Below are 22895 nucleotides of genomic sequence, written 5' to 3' on the forward strand. Positions count from 1 at the left end.
TTCACGAAAAGAGAACTGTTAGCATGAAATTTGCACTTATGCAAATACTTACTTTCACATTCAGGTGCTGCCTAGGGTAAAGCCTATCATCAATGTGTCTGTGAAGAAGGAATTATTCAGTAAATATTTGTCCTCATTGTCTTTGAGGGAAGAGAAGGGAAGACAGCCTCTTTTAACATATGACAGCTATGAGCCACCTGAATAGAAGAATTTATTTTTCTAAAAATCATGGACCTGAAATGAATACTTGTACTTTCCTCCCTTCAGCCCAAGCCTGTGGCTTCTCCAGCTGTTCCAGCCACTTTCCACAATGCTATAGAGAAGAAGGTCTTTCTTTGCAGAGCTGATTTGGTTTCAGATCCATTACACCCAGGCAGAAAAAGCATTTAGAATATTTAAGAAACCTTAAATGAAGTTCCCAGAAAGGAGGTTGCAATCTCCTGCTAAATTACCTGTGCCATCTGTCCAGAATTTCCTCCACAAATTACTATGAAAACATACAGCCTAGAACATAACAGATCCCCAGATTTCCATGTAGATGTGTTCTTAATGTTCAGTATAATTATCTTCTCAACAAGATTCAGTAATAATCACAGACTTTTCCTTAGGTAATTTAAGGACTTCATAAATGGTGAAGACATTTCAGCATCTTGGTATATATACAGATGAAAGCCATGATCACAGAAAACTTACAAAAACGTCTCTTCAGGGAAAATGAGAAGAGTTTGCTACATTTACTAAATAATTTAGCAGCTGTATTCCCTGTTTTTTCCAGGAAAGGAAAAGGTACATTTTGGCAGAGATGCACAGTGTTAATTTGACTCAGTTGTGCTCTGCATAACAGACTCCTGGGTGTCAGGATGAACAGCTGTGATCTCCCTCAGCTTCTCACCCAGGATCATCCCCAGGACTCAGCATCCTGACTGCCTGCACTCAGCACCTCCCTCAGCAGTAGTGACATGGTATGGATTACAATTGTGACAACCAGCCAGGCTTCAAGAGCTGTGGCTTCTATCATGGGTATCCACTGTGATCTAGATACCTTAATGCAATTTACATTTACATTTACACAGGACAGGCTTTCTTGAAAGAAAGATCAACAGCCTCTCAGCAGAGACAGCAGCATTCCAAAATATTGGCAAAATATTGCCATGATGAGTAACGTTTGCTGAACTCATTTGGTGTCTGCCTGAAAATTGCTCATGAACAGTTAACAAGATTCTCAACTGTGCTCATTATCTGGAGGATTATTCTTGATGTGCAGTCAGCTCATAAAAGGTTTGCTGCAAATACAGTCCTCATCAAGACAATTACTTACAGAAGTTGCACAGTACAGCTTTCTGTGCTCTGACTGGGCGGCTTCTCCGGCTTGCACAGCATGGGCTGTGAATAGTGCAATTAAGCCCACAACTTCGTGTCACAGTACTGAAACACAATGCTGAACATTTGCTTTTTGCAATCATCTATCCTCAATGCTTGAGCCTTTTATTACTTCTAGTATGACTATCAGGTTAGAAAAAGGGACAGATTGAATTAAAACAATTCTATAAGCAAGGATCCAAGAGCTTAAACACTGCCACTGCCCTGCTAGAAAGCTTTCTTTCACTCCAAAGAAGACAAGAAAGAAGGTGACAGCTTCCTTTGCCTGTGTAATTGCCCCCAAATGTGATAAAGTCTATTCCAACAGGCAAAATCCAAAGCTGATAAAAGCTTTCCACTCTCCCTGTGACATCCTATATGCTCCTGGTTAGAAGGTCTTTGAATTTCAACACCAAATTCAAGAAGATCATGGCACAACTGAAAAAAAAAGTCATCCTTATAGTGATGATATACTGAATCCATTATCAGGACTAAAATACAATATATAAATTAATTTGCTACACAAATATTGAAGGGAGTTTTTACTAATAAATATTTACTACTGGTGACGTTAAAAATATTCTGAACAACTTCTGGGCAAACTGCTAAAGGAAGTAAAGTAACATGGGCATTGAAGTGTTTTCAGTTGTTATTCTGATCATAGTGATCTTAGTTCACATACATTATTACTCCTCTTTTCCAAATGAGTAATTAACACAAAATTTTAATTCACTACAATTTGAGTACATTAATTTTAGACTCTGATTTCATTCCTTTTAAGTCACATCCTTGATATACAAGTCCCACAAGGCTGTAAATTTGTTTCAGGTCACAACATATGACAACAAAAAGGTTTGCTGTCACAGACTTTGATACTGTGAATAATTTTGCAAAATTCCTAGAATTATTCCTATGTTGCAGGTGCTTGTTTAGGATCTTGATTAATTAGCATCATCTTTAATAATAGAATTTGGCAACCTCTGAAATTCTTGTCTGCTAAAACATCACTAAGTAAGTATTTCACTGCTTAGTTCATATTTCTCTGCCTAATCAAGCTATGTATTTTCTTGTCCGTGCAAGCTAAACATTACTGAAATTACTGGGCAGGACCAATGTTACCAGAAATAATTTGTAGGAGCATTTGCCCTGTGGCCAAAAAAATACACAACATAGCTACTTATCCAACCCCCTCTGTGATACTACAAAGCAGAAGAGAGATTGGTCCTGGAGGCAAAAATAATCTCACCTAAATTATAGACCAAGACTTCTCAGCTAATTTGGTATTGTATTTACACTATTTGCCAATTTTGCTTACGCTGTTTTCTTTCAAATCTCTTCCCCATGTGTAGCAAAAAGCTCAAGTAAAGAAGGAACATGAACTTTAATTTTTACATTTTCATCTCACAAGAGCTGGAATAGCAGAGAGACTTCCTGTGAGGAGGAATAGGAGGGAGCTTTCGTTTTGGTTTTCCCCTCAATCTTCCCAAAAAAATAATTAAATTTAAAATTTCACTCATCAGAAAACTACAGCCAGCTCACTCTTAACCACTTCACCTACACTTTGCTCAAAAATTCTGCAGGGTTGGTGTAAAACACTCCAAACCAAAGCACACCATGTCAACTCTTATTTTTCTTTTTAAAAGGCAAAGTAAACCAAAAAAAAAAAAAAAAAAAAAAAAAACAAAAAAAAAAAAAAAAAAAAAAAAAAAAAAAAAAAAAAAACAAAAAAAAAAAAAAACACCACCAAGTACACAACAGAAAAAGAGAAACCTTTTTCAGGAAACAGCAATCCAGGGGCCAATACAAGTAACATTCATCCCACATAGTTACCTACAGATTTCATATCTGAGAAAAAAATTCCCTACAAAAGCTCAAAAAGTTTCTTCAAAATGGAGTAAGGCTTTTATTGCTTCTAATCCTTTCAGAGCACACAAGATTGGATGTCACAGCCATGACATTGCTGGACTGAAAAGCTATTTTATGTAATTTTGCAGTTTGTAAGAAGCATTGGTTACAATTTTCCTTTCCCTCAGATATCTGCACAGTGCTCATGGTAACTAATGCACCTGCCCTTATGAGGGAAAAGAGGTAGGACATCATACACTTTTAGATAATGCAATATATAGTTTCCTAAAATAATACATCATATGCAGAATATTGCATTCATTTGTGAGACCTTAATGCTGGAGTCCATTAAACACACTGACCTACATATCTCTCACTCTACATCTCCAATCAATGACTGCTGTACTTCTTTCTTTATTAACACAGTTTTCTAGACTTTACACTCTTGTCTTCATTACATTATGGCTTTTTGCACTTGGTGGTTTTCCTTCCTGGCATTGCCAGTGGGAGCATTAGCAGAGCTTCCCAGTGAAGCCAGAAACAAAACCAACTTACCAGATCAGGGATGGGTTTTGCCTTTCTCAGAACTGTATCACAGCAGGTTGATAAAGCATGATACATCTCCTCTCCAGACATTACAGTAGCACCTGTGTATATATTTATCACAACTGTATTTATTTACAAGGATGTACATGTGTCTGCCCTGCCAAGATCATTGGGTTCTGCAGTCCTATGGAGCAATTAAAAGTCTCACTTAAATGCACTGCTCCCAAACATTTGCTGCTACTGCTTGGTAGGAAAAGATCACAAACCCTGAGTCCTGTGACAAGTAATGAAGGAGATCATAGCCCACCTCTACCTCATTAAATTGCCCCAATTATAGGGCAAAACCAATTAAAAGTGATGAAGCTCTGAAACAGGCAAAAAATTCACATTACCCTATTTTGTGAAAGGGAAGAGCAGTAGGTGGGTTCTGGTCATTAAATAATTAAAAGTGCATTAATGAAGACTAGCTATAAGACTTTATGAGGAGATGACAGTCTGTATAGACTTAGCAAATGTTCAGGTTGTTTCTCTGCTGTTCTTAAGCCTCGGAGTGAAATGATGACACAGGGTACCTAACTGTCCTTTCACTCCGACTGCCTGCCTAGAGGGGCGTCTGGCTGCAACGTGTTGGTGGTGTGAAATCAGAGAGGACATTTCTAAGACAGGGCTTCTATTCTTTACCTGAATACATATTTTGTTCTATCCAAAGTAAATGTTAAATATTTCAGAGACTCTTGCAGAGAGCTCCTCTGTTGCATGCTTCTACTATCCTTTAGCTCTGAAGTAATGCAACAGTAAAACTCAGGAAGGTGGAGCCTACAGGCACTCTCCAGCTACTGATGTGCCTTGGAGGAGTCAGCACTGAGCTGGCAGGCTTGAGGCAGCTTGTCTCATCCACAAAATGATGATAAACAAAACTGGTTCCCAGCAAACTTGCTAAGAGTAATGGAAGGTTCAGGGCTGGCACATGCCCTCGATCCAGGAAAGTCTCAAAGCTACCTGATGCTAGAGGCAAGACTGGAACAGCACAGGATAGGGCTGCCAGTGCAGGAACCCTGCCTGTCCCGGCAGGCAACTCTCTGCACACCAGCCAGCAAAGTGCCACCATTACTAGGCTGCCATGGTGATTTATCTTTCATGGTACACAAATGATGTTTGCTCATTGAAAGACTGGTCTGGGGGAAGAGGAGAAGGAAGGCAACAAGAATAACTGAACTGTGTTAATTTATTTTTAGAGTTTTACGGAGTCTACTCGAGTGCTGATCTTTACATGGGTAAGACAGCTTACATATCTCTCTCTCTTCTGTACCTTTCCCAGTCAGTTCCATTCTGTCTGATTTCCACCAAAACGTGTTCTTGTTAGCAGGAAAGACATTAACATTTAGACCAAATTAGATTTGTAGGTTTTTGGGTGCATAGCTGCCACAGATGTTGTCGATCCTAGAATAAAGTACACTATTTTTCACTCTTTAAATAATTTTAAAATGTTCCATAGCACATTTTGAAAGACTGGCCAGAAGAAATTCTAGGAAGCAAGAAAATGCTCAAAACCATAAAATTATTTTCATATACCTTTAAAATTATCTAAATGGTCAATATGCTATGCACACTTTCTTTCTTTTACTTAAAACCATCTGCGAGAAATTACCAATTATAAAGGCATTACCTCAGTTACGCTGCTCTATTCCAGTATGCTATTATGCATTTTGATCCCTCATGAGAAAAAAAGGAATATCTGAGAAATGCATTAAGACACTTAGCTTATTAATGGCCAACCATATATAAGCTCATTTTTCTTGCCCTAGGCTTTTATAATCTCGCAATGGAAAATTTTTCTTCATATTTTTCAGAAATAACAGAAAATTCCAAGAAATGGAAGCTGCTGCTAGTAAAAGAAGAAAAGCTGAGTACCATCAGGGTTAATAGCTCCTATTTGAGATCCATGAATGATTACAGAGTTACTTTTCTATATCGAACTTTCAAGTTTCATTAATAATATGCTGCCTCTCCAGGATACAGGTGCACTCACTGTACAAAGGCTATTTGTTCATCACATGAAATAGAAGAGCTAGAGGAACAATGGCTTCAAAGGTCTCATGTTTATACATTCTGACAGTAGTTTGCTGGGCAAGTGCTCTTTGGTACTTAAGTATAACTCGTCCTACTTCTTCCTACACGGGCCACAGACAGGTCAGTAGCATATCCATAGCCAGAAAAAACGTTTCCTTTGGCAACATAAGAACTCGACCTATAAATCCACATTCCTTTGACTTCCTTATCAATGAACCCAACAAATGTGAGAAGAACGCCCCGTTCTTGGTCATTCTTATCAGTACGACTCACAAAGAGTTTGATGCAAGGCAAGCCATTCGAGAAACATGGGGAGATGAAAACAACTTTAAAGGAATTAAAATTGCCACACTGTTTCTTCTTGGAAAAAATGCAGATCCTGTGTTAAATCAAATGGTAGAGCAAGAAAGCCAAATTTTTCATGACATTATTGTGGAGGATTTTATTGACTCTTACCATAACCTCACTCTGAAAACGTTGATGGGGATGAGGTGGGTAGCAACATTTTGTTCAAAAGCAAAGTATGTTATGAAGACAGACAGCGATATTTTTGTAAATATGGACAATCTTATTTATAAGCTGCTCAAACCTAACACCAAGCCAAGGAGAAGGTACTTCACTGGTTATGTTATAAATGGAGGACCAATAAGGGATGTTCGCAGTAAGTGGTACATGCCCAGAGATTTGTATCCCGACAGCAATTACCCACCCTTCTGTTCAGGCACTGGCTACATTTTTTCAGCTGATGTAGCAGAACTGATTTATAAAACCTCCCTTCATACCAGACTTCTTCATCTTGAAGATGTGTACGTTGGACTCTGCCTTCGGAAGTTGGGCATTCACCCCTTCCAAAACAGTGGCTTCAATCACTGGAAAATGGCCTACAGCTTGTGCAGGTACCGCAGGGTGATCACAGTGCACCAGATAACACCAGAAGAAATGCACAGAATTTGGAATGACATGTCCAGCAAGAAACATCTCAGATGTTAAGATTTTTACAAATGTAAATACCTTTTTTTAAATTTTGGTTGAGTTTGGTTATTTTTTGACAAAGTGATCTGCTGATTTACAGGTTAAACTGTGGGATATTAACTGTGAGAGGATTTTTAATGACTGATTTTTCATTCTCGCTTTGACTACTGGTTTACAAACTTCAGGCTCTTTTTCATAAGGACATTATGCCAACTGAAAGGATCTAGAGTCAAATCTCAGATTTTGTATATTATCATCTATTGCACATATCCATTCTTGCATCTGTGTGTAAAAGGACAATAATAAACTATTATGAGCTGCTTAACAATTCACACCCCAGCCTCTGAGATAAGACTCAGGCTTCTAAGAAATGAAGAATTACAAACATACTTTTATTCTTTTTTTGACGCCCTACAACCATCTCTATTTGGAGCATTGTTAATAAATTAAGCAGTATACATTTGCACTGAACTTATACACCTACTTTGACATGTGTATTTTACAGTACATATGTAATTCCCAAATAGCTTCCTAATGGCGTAATAGCAGAATTTAGACAGGTAAGAACATCAAAGTTTCATTGGCCTTAGAAACAAACCCACACACTGAAATATACTTTCATCCATAAAATAGTATTTCTTTAAATTATTTCAGAATAACCCATTTCTTTACACTTCCTAAAATAGCCCATAAAATATGTAACACAATTTAAAAATGAAGTAGAATCTGTAGGTGAAATAAGACAGGAGAGATGTATGAAAAACTATCTTAAAAATATATGGGAAAAGCATAAATATCTTAACTTTTCATTTCAAAGCAAGGCACTGTCTCTCACTAGTATCAATGGATTCTCCATAGCAATATATTATTATATTGAATGCAAAAAGTGTCAATAAGCAGCATATTTCTTCAAGATCAGTCAGTGCACTATTTACCTAAAAACAAGTAACACAAAAGCAGCTTTTTAAGGGGAAGCTTTACTTTTTGCTGCAGTACATATAGGATCAAGATTCTAACATTTTTAATGGCATAGAAAAGAAGAATTTAGTCAAATAAAAGGATGCAATCAATTTCTGTTGACTGGACAACAGAGTACATAACAGTTATGTACACATTTCACAGCAAAATAGAGGGCTTTTAAAGAAAAACCTATTAAAATCCCCCAAAATCTAGCCTTCTTAAAAACCTTTTAAAGCCCTCAGTTTACTCATCACAGTCAACACACACTGAGGCCCCACTCAGGAGATCCCCTGGACATGCAACAGAAATCAAGTCCACAAGATTTATTCAAGTTTCATAATGTGCTTATATGTATTTTGAATATGAATGTTTATGAAATGTTATGAAAACTCTTCGATAAATTCAGGCCATCTCTATTTGGTACCACCTTATAACAAAGAGGTGAAATATGATACTGCTCAGCAAGCAACTTGGAATGAAGAACTCACACAAGTTACAAAAAACCAAATCTCACCAAATATATTATTAGCTGTAGGTTACTCACACCATCCTCAGCACACACAAAGTCTCATTCATTGCAGCTGGCATTATATGTAACATATGCAAAACTGTTAAGTCTGTATGTTATTCAGGATGTCTATAAAGTTGTCGGAAGTTAACTGAAGAAGAATTTAAAGGGAAACTTTGACCTGATTTTGCCATAGATGTACACAGCACTTTACAACAATAACAGAGGAATGAAGATGCTACCCTAAAAGGTTTGCAGTTTCATGGCAAATTGTTAGTCTTGTTCACAGATGCAGCACTATCATTTCAAAAGAAACTACTTGTAAATAAGGTAAAGTGTACCTGGCCTCTAAGTCACTAGCAGGAGCCATCTCAAGCAAATCAATGTCAGATCTAAAGGTGAAGCTACACAACAGGCAGCCTAGGAGTTACTGTTAACAGGAGCTTGTGTACCCTTCATAAATAAAAATAACCCAAAACAAAACCCCAGTAATTTTTATAAAAACACTAAATCTCTTGCAGCGTAATTAAGAGTTATCCTTCGCTAGTCAATCTAGTCCTTCTTAAAGCTGCTATGTCCTATCAAACTCAGGACTCCCAAGGTACAACTAAAATTGTGTACGTGAATATATAACATGCAGATTGGGTGAAGTTCAGATTTCCTTACACAAGTCCCACAATATTCTTGTTTATGAATGGAAATGAGGGTGAAATTCATGCCCAGCCCTTGGGTAAATCAGACAGCACAGATGCCATCCTACCCAGAACACACTTTGTAGTAATTTGAACCCACAGGCTGCAATCACTTCTGCTATCCCTCTGCACTGTGTAGTAATTTGGGGGTTCTGAATCACAAGCAAATGGATTTGGTTGCCTTACTTCTGCTGATGCTTCTGTGGCCTTTGGTTAGTAATCAGGAGGACAGCAGGGCTCCCAATCCAGATACCTCAGGGCTCAAGTAGCATGGCAGCCTTGAATTTCTCCTAGTACAAGTAGACTTGCATTAATAATTGCAAGGTACACCTTGAAAATAGTATCTGAAAAAATGTATTTCCTGCCATTTATAAATAGATAGACCTTCAACAGAAATGTAAATGTTCATCTTGAAACTGATGTACATATTTCTAAGGCATTTTCTTCTGTATTCAGCTGTATATATGTGTAAGTCTGCTTGCTATGTAGCATTCTGTTATGCATGGAGTTGAGTGAGGCATTATATTTGTCCAGTGTTTCAAGAGCCTTAAGCATGTGTGCCCTAACTTTTGAATGTACAAGATACTTTTTCTTTTGCTGTCAAGTGAATTGAAAACAACACAACAAAAGCCTAATTTTCTACTTCTATTAGTTTTCTGATATCAGACTTCACTAGCTCGTTACACTTAGATTTATTGTTTTCTCTTTGCTCAGAAATTTCAGTATTGGAACCTGGATATAGAAAGGTAGCAATACATCTACTCATATGGACAGCTGTCCCTTCCAGTCAGTAGTATTTGTGCCATGTGGGATACTGTTAAGAAACAAATGTTTTCAATAGACTTCCTTTACTCAAAAAAATATGTACATTACTTAAAGGTCATTTTGTTTCATTGGGCATGGGACAAATGACAACTTGGTTATACACGCTGGCTTCTAGTCACTTCAAAAGTGACTGTAATCATATTTTGTTTCCAAAATGCATATGAACAAAGCACATTAAGCGAAGCAGCTGGGGAGGAAGTGCCTCTCTTTAGGAGGAATTTTTTCACAAAAGTGTTTTTTCTTTTTTATTTTGGTAAAACCATGACAGTATTTAAACAGAAGTCTCAAGGTTCATTTTCCATATTTCCTAATAATAATGTTAAGTATCAATTTTGATTCTTTGAGATTTTTTTGTCTTTATAATGTAGACAGCAATGGCAATCTGTAAATGAAGAGTGTAATTAACTAGAAAAGCTTGTCAACAGTAACCGAACTTTAGGTGTATCATTATATATGACTGGCTGTACTTATGTATTTATTTGTCTAAACTGTATATATTGTTTTATCTATAGTGTCTGTAGGAGTGCATTCTTTTAGATTAATGTATTATTTACAGTTTTGTGGGATTGCCAGCAAAGCTGCTAATCAAGATACTATTTTTTTGTATCAATGTCAAATAATAATAAAAATCAAGTGAAAAATTGAAGGTGCCCTGTAAGTTTTCTTCTTCACTTCTTTCTAGAAATGTAAACTGTATTACCTGAAAACACAGTATCAGTGAATTGGCTCATTTTTCATGAGGAAGAATATTGTGCTGTAAAAGCAGATTTTAAAAAAAATTTGAAAAAAATAAAAAACCAAAATATTACTTTTATTCATCATTTGTGCAACAACTTCATCAAGCTGATGTCCACACAGATCAGGTGTACTACTTCATCTGAAGCCAAAGATGTAATATTAATGCAGTCATGGCAATGTCAGGCAATATAATAGATGGGTTCATCCTCTGCTCTGCCCTATTCAGCTGCTTTGGCATCCCCAGCCAATGAGACCCAGGTTTGGCCGTTCTAAGGTGGCAAAGCTTTTTGACACCCTCAGCATGGCTCTTCTGCTACTTGCATGGTGTCTTAACATGTGGGCTTGCAGCCACCAAAAGCTGCACACAGGAGAAAAGGAGAAATGCCCCAAACCCCACATCTCATAAAACCACAAGTTTGAGGTTGCTGTGTGACCACCAGGGTCACACATACAGAGGGAAGGGGTCCTCCCCAGTCTCTCATAGACACATTGACCCTGACAGAGCCTTTTGCTTCACCCCCCACAGAAAAGCACCAGAAAATCGGTGATGAATCACAATCTGAATACACCCAGATAACCCAGTTTGTCTCCTAACACAAAATATTAAAATACTGTTTTGTCTCTCAGGAAGGTCTTGGCAACTTTAGGGTCCTCATATCAAAATAAAAGCGCAAAACAAAATAACACAAAAGTAGGGAAAAGTCCCTTTTCTTGTAAGAACTAGCGAGAAAAAATTCCTCTCTTCCCATTCTTCCTTTTTCAGTTTCTTATATAGAACAAAATATCTAACCTCTTTTCCACTGGCTTTAGAGCTCAATGCCCAAAATTCATTCATGAAATGGAGGGGGAAAAAAACCCACCCCTGAAAAGAAAGGTAGCTTTTGCATACCAAAGTGTATTTCCTTTGGGTCACCTGTTCCAGAAGTAGTTGAAGCCTGCAACAGAGTCCTCAGGCATCCCAGGAGTGTCTGCAGCAACACAGCAACCTTACAAACTATAATGAGATGCCTTAAACCAACCAAGAGTTTCACATACAGTAAAACCCCTCCAATCGTTTTCATCTCCCTTGTTTCCACCGAAGCAGCCTAATTGCAACACTTACATGGTGTTTAATTAATAGACAGCTTGGAGATATACAGATATTAGCACTAGTAGGGGGTAGATTTCATGTAGCTTGATTATTAATTTCAAGCATTCTATTTTCTCATTTACTTAATTGATTGTCATAGATTTCCAGTGAAATTTGCACTGCCCTAAGTGAAAAAGTATGTAAAAAAACCTTCTTAAAACTGCTGACTCTGGCCTATTAAAGCAGAAACACACCAAAAAAAAGAGATCTGTATGGCACAGAACACTGTACTGAATAGCATCTGCTTCCTTTTCTCTTGTTAAAGATACGAATTTATGAAATGGCAGAAGAGGAGTCATCCGAGGAGAAAAAAAAGAAAGAATGTACCTTATTTATTTAATCACACCTGCAATTAAGTTGTGTCAAATATCACCTCTGATGACTTGCCTAACACAGGAAAAAAAATCTATTTTTCTGCTAGGTCTGCATATTAGCTGACTACATTATATCTCTGCCTCACCTGAAAGAGCCAAGAGCAAGAGGCATTTATTTGCCATGCAAGATTTATCCTTAAGCACTTATTCTGCAAAGGCAGCATTACATAACAAGCTGGACAGAATTAAGTGCAGTGATTTCGTAATGCAGACAACTTTTATTTCGGGGAAGCAAATACCCCACACTTGAAGTGTGCTGGCTAACAGCTACCATATCCGCATCTATCAAGCATCCCTTTTTTCTTTAAGAGCTCCTTTCTCTGGCCTATTTTCTAACATGACCTCTTTCTTCAAAGAGAAATGGGATCTCTAGGTACCTTAGGACAGCAGTAAAAGCAAGGCGGGAAGCAGAGAGCACCCTACAGCATCATTACAAGCCTTTTCCTTGATTTACAAAAATCACTTAGCTTCACTCTGTTCTTCTGTACTTTTAATCTGCTTCAATCTGGTACATTTCCCTGTTATTTCCATCACTCTTTCCATTTTCCTTATGTGATTTTACATAGTTCAGCGTTCTCCCATCTAAAAGATGTAACCATTCCTACCAGCCACAAAAATAAGAACCCAGTGTTTTTGTGAAGAGAGGGCCCTTGCCGGAAGAGTTTACAGTCCTACACTGTCTCATACCTGGCAAACTGCATTCAGCAAGTTTCAGGGCACAAGCAGCACTTGAAGTAGTTCCTTCAAGAATCTTTTCTTTGATATTGCCTCTTTTAGGTATATGGAAACAAAAGATCTATCATCTTTCATCTTGCCTCTGCCTGCAGAGATCATTATCACAAGTCTAAGATTGGCTTTTTTTTCCTTACTCCTTCTACTTTGCTCGCATAACGTTGGGTAGTTCATCAGAATTTAAAACAGCATTTTTTCATGTTTCCCTTTAACTCCCACTTAATCAAGTATACTTTATCCCACAATTTCAATGTTTTAACCTTTTTAGCTGCTTCTGCTCTCTGTGTTGCCTCCACTCTCCTCATATCTTCCTAATAGTCAGACATCTGGTATTGAATCTATTACAAGAGTATTTGCATGAAGCCTGAACACAGCAGTACTTTTCTCTGTCGCTGTCTGAGGTATCAAGAACTGCATTATTGGATTAGTTTCACCACACAGGACAGCTTATCTTACTACTATCACATACAAAGCAGAAAATGAACTTCTGCTAGCATCTGGAACAGACAGTAAGTCTACAGGGCTACAGCAGCTATAGACATGGGAGGTGTTGCAAGGGAAACTTCCCAGTCTGCCCATGCCCGAGGCTCTGGCGGTCGCACTCCCAAGGCCACACTTCCACAGCTGGGACCGGGGTAACGCAGAAACGGCTCAAGCTGGTGCCTCCGCGGAGCGTCCCTCAACAAAAGAACCCCTGGGCTCTGATCCCCTCAAGCGCCAGCGCAGGAAAGTCTCAGCTCCCGCAGTGTGCCCGTGTCCATCCCCCGGCCGGCAGCACCGCCCTCCTGCCCTTTGTCATGCAGAGCTGGCAGCTCACGGCCTGTTCTCTTCCACCCAGAGCTCAATCTGCAGCTTCAAGCCAGTTACCTGCACCTGAGCATTCCTCAACAGCTGTCTGCACATAGCCCTAGTCTTTAAAAGTATGCAGTTAATGAGTTTTACATAGAACACCATCTCCCCTCACAAAGGCCACAAAAAGGTCCAGAGCATTCAGGACAAACTCTTCAAGGTGCACCGAGGCTTTATATAATGTTTACCATCACTTTGGCAGGATGGGTTATGAAATGAAGTATTGCTGCCTCTGGAGAGTGGTATCCCGTACGGATGAGGCTTACTGTACTTCCCAAGCACCGTTTTATTCTAAGCATATCTGTACTTTGAACTAGTAAAGCGGCTGATGCCAAGGTTGATGATAGGCTGCTGTAATTGGTCATTAAAAGGCAGTATTATTTACTGCCTTTTTTCTTGGATTCAGCATTTCTACACAAAGGGATAAAACTAATGGGCTAGAACAAAGAACATATACAGCATGTAATTAAAAGCACATTTTTAATAGGGGAACACACATGCACACAGTGCAGGTGCTGTCACAGAAGTAGAGGGTATGGAAATACACATTTTAATTTGTATTATACTGCAATTTAGCTGTTACTTCAAACAGATGGGTGAGTTTTGCAACATTTTTAAACTGATTTAATTATTTGCAAAGGTATTGGCTTGTGTTAACTGGTGCAATAAATTACACAATGGTTCACAGATTCCATTAAAAAGGACTTTGAACATGTAGTACCTATAGGAAAATAAACCGAGCCTTGCAAGTCAGTATTTGACAAAACAGTTACTGGATGTTTGTTTTATCAGTGCATAAACAAGATCAAAAAAGCCCACCATTCACACAAGACAATGTGCTTAACATGATAGATAATGATGTGTAATTGTATCTCAGAGATAGGTGAATGTTGGAGACAATATATCCAGCCATACGCCTAGAGGAATGATCAGACTAAGTAAATATAAGTGGGTTACCCCTACTTTTCCCCAAAAAACCCCACTAGTTGTGTGCAATTTATCTAGTGCGGGATGATTACTGTCATCCTTCTTTAGGACAAAGTCATTTCCCGAAACAAGAGACATGGGGAAGAAGTTCCACAAGCACAGGTAATAGCTTTTGAAATATCTAGGCCTCTACTCTAGTCAATTTAAGGTTTAAGCTCCAGATGTTGCTTCTTGTCTTGAACTCCAAGAATTTCCAAAATCCCCTAAAGGCAACAAGTAGAAAAATGTCTAGCCTGTTAAGTACCACAGAAAAGTACACCTGTATTAGACAGCCAAACAAACTCTGTAGTAGCAGTAATAGGAAAGCTTTCTAGTACAACCAGGCAAAAACCCTGCAGGATCTTTGGTTACACTTTGGCATAAAGTTTACACTGGGAAAGAGCACATTTTACTTTGGAGAAAAGATGATGGTGGCCCAAAGTGTTACATTTTAGGATTTCTAGGAACTAAGGAGAGTAAGGAGAGTGAACCTTTAGCAGACAAATGTACCTCATTTGTGATAAATCATCTATTTCCTGAACATTTAAAATGAAATGCTTATAATTTTTTTTCATGGTTTTGAAATTGCTGTGCTGGAAATGTCATTGGAAACAAGCTTGCACTCTTACCTTCTGCTGAACACCAGAGATATACCACTTCAGAAGAGTACATTATGTTTTATTTGAATGCTGGGACAGACTAACAGTAAGTAAACTAAAAATCATATGAATTGTCAGTGTTAATACTACCACGTGACCATGTTTTCCCTTTCCACCTCTGATCATCAATAACTTAATTCTTTTCTTTTCTATGCCTTTCATTTCAATAGCACCTAACAATTTATTATTTTTTAATGCATCACAATTTCTGCAAAGCTGCATTTTGTTTAGGTGGAAAAAAATGCTTAATGTAATGCAAACTTTTAAAAGAAAAACCAGAAAAAATTGCATCTGGAAAATTGTACTTGCATGCACATGGCTGGCTGGCAATATGAAATAAAGAAATAAAATGAGAAACATTTGCTTTTTCCTCAGCAAGTACTGGGAGGATAGGTGACAGCTCATGAGGAGAGATTAGGGCAAACAGCACTGCCCTTTCCCAGCTATTACTTTTACTAGTTGTGCTGTTGTTTGAGAGCAAGAAAACCTGATCTAATCAAAGACTGAGTGTTGGACCAGAAGACCTTTAAAGGTCCCTTCCAATCCAAAGTAGTCTATGGTTCTGTGTTACTGCACCTTGCAGGGGGTTGGACTAGATGACCTTTTAAAGGTCCCTTGCAACCCACACCATTCTATGATAGGAAGCAAAAAGAACATCACATCATCACCACCCACAGGTGAAGAAACTCCAGACAGGAGAAGAAACAAAGGAGCCTTATATACAAGGACTAGACACAAAAAATTTGGGAACTGCAGAAATTTTAGTGGAAGCGATACACTACGGATAACAAAAATACTAATTTCTCTGAAGCCTATGTCAGATAACAAAGCTTTAGAAAAATAAACATATTCTGAAATTTCACGTACACCAGTGCTTCTAATTTGCACGTTTATTCTCCGTTTGCTGTAATGCCAGGACGTGTATTTGCTTTAAGCAATAATTCTCAACGGGTGAGGCAACATCATCTGTGCGATTTTCAGCTGCCTAGAACACATCAAAAGATTGTCAACAGATTTATCTTAACAGTTCTGAAAGTACATATTTGTGAAACTGTAGTTTTAATCATATCAGGACCCACACCTTGATGAAAAGCAGTGTTTTCAAGAGGAGTAGTACACACTCTGTCTTCTTCCCACAAGTTTTTCCAACATCCTTTCCAATAAATTCAGTTCACTGCACTTAGGCCAAAATTACATGTTTGATATATCAAATTTAAATTATAACAGACCTAATTTAACCATAAACCACATTACATTTCCTCAAGTAATAAGTCACCAATAGGTAAAATTACTAAAGCTTACTTCATTTTTTTTTTCCAGAAAAACTTCTTCCATGCTAGCTTGAAAGAACATCCACAACAGAAAGAAGTAATGTAAATGGCCTACACCAATAACTTAGCTTCACCTGCCTGATTGTTACAATGGAATTTATATAGGTACCATTTTGTATCTTGCAAAGTGCATTTATATCCTTGTTCCTAGATTTGCCAATATCTCCACATTATATACAAATAATCTTAGTGTTAACTTACCATAAATTCAGACAGTAATATGATTCAGTTCTACAAGAACAAACCACCTCTCGAGAAGGCAATAAGTTTGCATTTAAGTATAAAACTCTGCTTTCAGAATTAAGAGATTTCTTTTGTGACTAAGATAAGGACTGTGATCATTGTTAGATAAGCAGTAGAAGACCTAATTTTCACAGTTTGTTACCTATTTATATTAGCTAGTGTTAACATGCAAGCATATTTGTCTCCAACAGAAGCTTTTGAAAGGTTCTCATTGAGATCTGAGCATGTACGGGGTTTAAATGGTTTTGGTTTGTTTTTTCAAATGCCTTTAAAAATAGTAACAAATTGTAAATTGCATAGATTTATTTTGTCAAGCATTAGTAATGCTCCATTAGCTTAATTTGTGTTGACAGACAAACAGAACTGAGGTCTAGTAAGAAAAACGCAAGTTCAGAGGTAACAATCAAAGAAAAACACAGCACAGACATACCAAAAGCTCGATATTGTGAGAGAGAACCAGTCAGGTTTACAGCTACAGAACGGGTTTAGGTTTTTCCACCACATAACTCTTCAGGTATCAAAGCCCTGCTAGATTTTTTCACAGTTACAGTGGTAGCTTTAAAACCACAAATGGCTGCTGGAGTAACTAAACTAAACTCCTGGGGGTGTTTGTTGTACAGAACATTTAGGAATTGCTCAACATGTAATGCAGCTGCACCTTGGGCTCCAGAGCTGACCATCAAGAACTAAATCATGTAAAGCTGCGAGCAAGCTCTGAAATGGTTTTCTAGAAGGGGCAGTTTCCAAGGAAGAGTAGTTTTAAGTTCTGAAAAGAGTCTGCACATAGACCTCTGCATGAACCACAACACATCTGTGGGTCCCAGAGACTTCCTTATTAGACAGCGGGATGTCCATGGAAAAGCAAAGGCAAGGGAGGGCTAGGGAAACTCAACAAGGGGCCCAATGCCTTACATTTCTCTCAAGTGCTCATTCAAGTACTGTGATGCTGGAACCCAGACAAAAAGATAAATCTGCTTGTAAAAAGTAACATTTCAGAACAGAGGAAAAAGAAAACAAAGTATTTTGTGAACTGCAAGGTTCACAACAGTTTTATGTACCTATAGATTGGGACAGAAAAAGAAATACTGTGGAGAGCTGAACAATTACTGATGTGATTTTTGGAAAAATCAAATGTCACTTATTAAATTCGTACATGAAGTAGTAGAGTTTTGTTTGTTTAGGAAATTGCTGCCATGTACTTTCTAGATAGGAAGCAAGGACAGCATATAAACAAGCAAGAGCAGCACAAAAAGGTGTGCTTCCTCGAGGAAGTATTAAATACTTTTATGAGGATCTTCATCCTCACCCTGAGGTTTTTACAGTCATGTACCTCTCTACAAAGTGAGTGCTGTAACCACTGAGTGAAAATAAAGAATTGTACAAGAGAAATGTGCTGGTGCAGGGTGAGAGAACCAGAGCCCAGGTACTTGCTCTCAGGCACTTACAGTCTAAATATAGGAGGTAACAAAATACCCTGTATCTACTGGCAACACTGCACTTGCCACCCTGCTCCACAGAATTTTCTGCTCTCCTCTTTGAATAAATAACAAGAACAGGCTGAGCAGCAAGACTGCACCCAGGCAATGTTCTGGAGGTCCATCCATGCTCCTCACACCTGCACTCTGTACGCACAAAGCTCTGCGATCCACAGCAACTAATGCCCCGCAGCACAGAGAGAGGATCGGCCCTGCCAGGCGGCCTCCGGGTCACCTTCAGTGCAAGACCTTAACCACCTCCAGAAAGCAGAGCAGACCCAGCTGGAGCAGCTCTGGAGAAGGCTTACAAAAGCTGCAAAAAAACAAAATAAAAGTTGTTGCTACAAAACATTATGGTATAAATAGTTTCTTCTATGCATTGCCTTGGCAGTAATTAACATAAATAAATACAAAAGGAGGTATACTGGTGTTAGCCCCACCAATCCCTCACTTATGCAATAAAACAGGCCTTTTACAATTATTACCCAGTCAAAATTTAAACGTAGGCTAAAGAACACACTTTGCCTCAAATCAGTCTGAGACCATATTATCTGCATGTTTCTGTATGTCAAAGCGTATCCCTCGATAAACCAAAACGGTACCAAACATTTTCAAAATGCCAATTTCATGGCAAGTAAAACACTGTCGCTTTTCCTTACACTAAAGACACACATCTAACACACCTGTTGACTCTCCTGAACTGAAACAGAATGTTTGATTTACTTTGCTGTAATTGTTTGTATCCAACAGCTGTTTTCAGTTTAAACTGACACCAATTTGGTATGACACAAGGTTACTGGAGTACTCTTCCAAAGGGTATTTTTAGGGCTTCAGCTTATACCAGAAAAGGGAAAGAATATTAAAGTTACTGAAGTACTGTTACTTTTAGCACAAACTCTTTACGTTGCCTAAACATTTTATAGGGCATATGCAAACATAACAGTCCCCCCCAACAATCCCTATTTGGATTTAAATACATTTAGCTTTACTGTAAGACTTCATCTACAATTACTTTATTAAAAATTAAAATCTTTGGCTATGAAAAAGCTCAACTAAGCTCACAACAGAATATGAAGATGATAAAAAAGAGGAAAGAGTAACGCTCATTTGCTTAAACACAGCCCTGCTTTGATTTCCACAGATCAATCCAAGCTACACTACCTCCAAACAGGACAGACCTCAGAGATTCAGACCTTTGTTGGCCTTATAAATCCACAAATACATAGAAATCCATGAGCACACAGCATTTTAAAATGAGTAATTTATGTAACACTAAATAGTAGCTCAGTAGCTCTCATGCAAGAGCCTAGATTAATCTTTGCAAAAATCCTTTTGGAGGAAAAAAAAAAAGTATCAAGCAATACACAAGTGCAGGAGTTTCCTCACCCTTTCCATCTTTTGCAAAACATGAGGTTTATGGGTGACTTGGCCATGCCTCATCTGACAGGCAAATTTACAAGGTTAGCACTGAACCTAATCAGAGACAATCAGGAAATTCCTTCTGTCTGGTGTCATTTTCTGCTTGGATAGCTCTGCTATGCTATTATAAATAGGAAAAGCTTGCAGCACAAGCAGGGTAGAAGACTTCAGAGAGATTTTAGTAATCATCTTCCATTCAAATCATACCTACTCTTTAATCACTACTGGATCCTTTTCCATTTTACAGCCCCAGGAGTAAGCTGAGGAGCTCATAATCAACACAGATTGGGAGTGAAATTTTAGTCCCACTGAAGCTGTTGTGAAGTATTATTAATTCATGGGGCCGAGATTTCAATAATGGTCCTTCCACCTGGATTCTCTGTTCTAATTCTAGGTGGATTTCTCCACCCTCTTCCTATTTCTCATAACAGAGTAAATGCTCCAGTGCTTTGCTTTAATCAGAGGTGATCTAACAAGGAGAGAGAAGAAAGAGAGAAAGAAGAAGATCCTGAATGCAACAGGATTCTTAGCTGATTCTATGAGATGATGGGGACAGTTTCAGGTTTAACAACCTCAGCCAGGTAACTATTCGACTTTTCCTCAATACAAACACTTACTTCACAAAAACCTTCCCACAGAGCTGAAAAAAATGGTTAGGAATTCTATCTAATTTCACAAATTGCCCATCTAGCACTGTCAGAAAGCTGCAGCTTTCAGCTTATGCTATGAGATCTCTGCAACCTAGGAAGCAACCTTGAAAACCATAAAATATATTTCTTTGTACTTAGACAAAGTACGAAGTCCCGCAAAAAAGGCACAGTAGATTTACCTCTAGGAAGGTACTTTTCACATCAGAATGGAACACTGCTAACTTCTTGCTCGGGCACATTCAGAGCCCAAAGGCCTCAGCTCAATTCTCACTGCGAGAGCAATGAGCAGACTCGGCGAGGCTGGGACCTGGCTGCCACACCATGGCACAAGAGCCTCCTCCCACCAGACAGCACATGAGAGGAGCAATGGGAAGCAGGACCGATTAAACCACAGGGAAGCCTAGGAAAAGAGGAAGCATTTATACCCACACCTGCCTTGTTCTGAAAAACTCTTGTTTGCTGACCATTTGATTTTTACTTTGTTCTTTCTTGGTCAATAATAGAGTACTAGTGCAATGCAGGGCACTGGCAAAAGATATTCATTTGCCAGAACAAAACAAGCAAACTTTCAGCAACCTTAATACAAATACCAGCAGGTTAAGGTAACAGACTCTTCAAAAGCTTTCCTTGCCCTTTACATTACAAAACATCACAGGTACAGTATGTGGGGGTTGGGGCACACAATTTGGTGTTTACCCACCCCCCATCCCCAAATACCAGAATGCTTCATAAAACCAATTCCAATCTTTCAAAAACAGAGATGCAGGCAGAAATACAGGCCTCTACCTTGAAGAGATGCAATACAGTCTGTCTTCCAGAACACAGCAGTTCTACTACTCTGAGGTTAAATCTTTTTTCCTATTGATTTATTTTCATAGGACATAAGTAGTACAAAGTCCACCTACTCAAACCCTCTAGACACTCTCTGGTTCTTCTGCTTCATTATTTATCATTTCCTGTTGATAAACAGCTATGTACACTGCTTTTTAGGTGAAAAGACAATTGTACAAATAATCACACATTCCTATACATTTTGAGATGTCATAACTCAACTGTCCTCAAAGGAAAGAAAGCTGGATCGATGGGGTCTACAGAGTAAACATGATACAACTCAAAAAGCCTTTTTGTTCAAAATAAATCTAAAAAACCCCAACATTCTTATTCATGAGCAGCATCTTTCCCCAATGATTCTGAATTATTAAATGGATGAAAAAGAACCAGGTAACAATTTGGTTTCTTTCCATAAGAATAAATAAATTTTAAAATCTCCCTATTTGAAAGATAGCTGGTTTTCACTAATTTTTAAAAGTGTACCTATGGGGAAAAATTGAGTAAAGGCATGTATTTCCCACCTACTCCAATTCTATTTTGTATAGCTGTTCCTCTACATAAACACATCCACTTGCATAAGTGATTTTCTACACCCTACTGAGACAATAAACAAGCACAGCCTTTCAAATTCACACTTGAAAATTAGATGGCAAAATATGCATGTCCCAAAAAGGACAAGACTGCCTCCCTATTGGTTTATGCAGTCAAAATTGTATTTCTCCTTCTTACCACATACTCTTCCATATCCCTGTAACTGCTCACTGAGCCACCACTGCCCCTATTCTGAATGTTATTAGCAGCAGACAACTTCACAACTACTGAGTTTGATTCAACGTCTCAGATGAACACAACTATGAAAGCAGCTTGATGAGCATCAATCTAAATCATAAAACAGCTATAAAACCACATTTTTATGTACACTGCAATGTTACTCTTAGTCATTGAGGGAAAATTAATAACTAAAATGTCACAATGCTCAACTAACATGCCTGGATATTTCATCAGCTGGGCCACTGTGCAATAAATGCAAGGAAACCAGACTTTGTTGGAGTTTTCATGGTTTGAGTAAACCTAGCTGTTCATTAGCAGAGCTCATGCACAAGGAACTCAAAGATGTAGGCTCCTGATGCTTTTCCAACTTCTCATTTTAAAATAATTAGCATTCTTTGTGCATGCACGTGCATGAGTACATTGCAAGAGAGCAGAAAGGCTGCCCACTTGATGCAGCAGAAAAACCAAAAACAATTGACTGAATAAAGTTCTATCACAATTGATTCAGAGAAAAAAATAGACCAACTGCTATTTCTTATCAACAAGGTCTCTCTTTTTTTTTTTTTTTGCTGCTTTGATAAAATGAGGGAGGATAAGGTGGGAACAGGCAACAACATCCTCTGCTCCCTGCTAAACAGAAATCAGCATTTTCAATGCACTCAATTAGCAGTGTTTTAGGTCTGTGTCAGATTACTCATCAGAGCTAATTGATTTCAGGCACAGGCCAATCTCAGCATCCAACATCATTATGCAGAGGTAGGTTGTGAAAAGGAAAACACATCTCTGATTAACGAAAAGCATGAGGGGGAGGCACACAGCATTCCCTCTTAGAGAAATAACAGTGTTTAAAAACATTTTGAAGGGATGCCTCACAATCAAATTTCATAGGACTGCTCTCAAAGCTCCAAAATTGGAGATATGACATTGGACCAAGCTATGTGAAAAGGCACA

At 38.3% G+C, this 22895-nt stretch overlaps 1 protein-coding gene across 12 annotated transcripts in view; it reads left to right on the forward strand.

The window, feature by feature from the left end:
- Window positions 1-10423, forward strand: part of B3GALT1 (beta-1,3-galactosyltransferase 1) — a 186741-nt gene extending 176318 nt beyond the window's left edge. For 9 of the 12 annotated variants that reach the window (XM_039554608.1, XM_039554606.1, XM_039554605.1 and 6 more), the window contains 2 exons: window positions 4986-5024; window positions 5601-10423. In XM_039554608.1, the coding sequence (XP_039410542.1) occupies window positions 5830-6810 (981 nt within the window). In that variant the 5' untranslated portion in view covers window positions 4986-5024; window positions 5601-5829 and the 3' untranslated portion in view covers window positions 6811-10423. Of the gene's footprint in view, window positions 1-775; window positions 963-2280; window positions 2371-4985; window positions 5025-5600 lie in introns of all 12 variants that reach the window. The other 3 variants (XM_039554610.1, XM_039554607.1, XM_039554611.1) reach the window with 3 other exon arrangements.
- Window positions 10424-22895: the final 12472 nt, after the last annotated feature.

This window comes from Corvus cornix, chromosome 7 (assembly GCF_000738735.6).
Source record: "Corvus cornix cornix isolate S_Up_H32 chromosome 7, ASM73873v5, whole genome shotgun sequence".
NCBI lineage: Eukaryota > Metazoa > Chordata > Aves > Passeriformes > Corvidae > Corvus > Corvus cornix.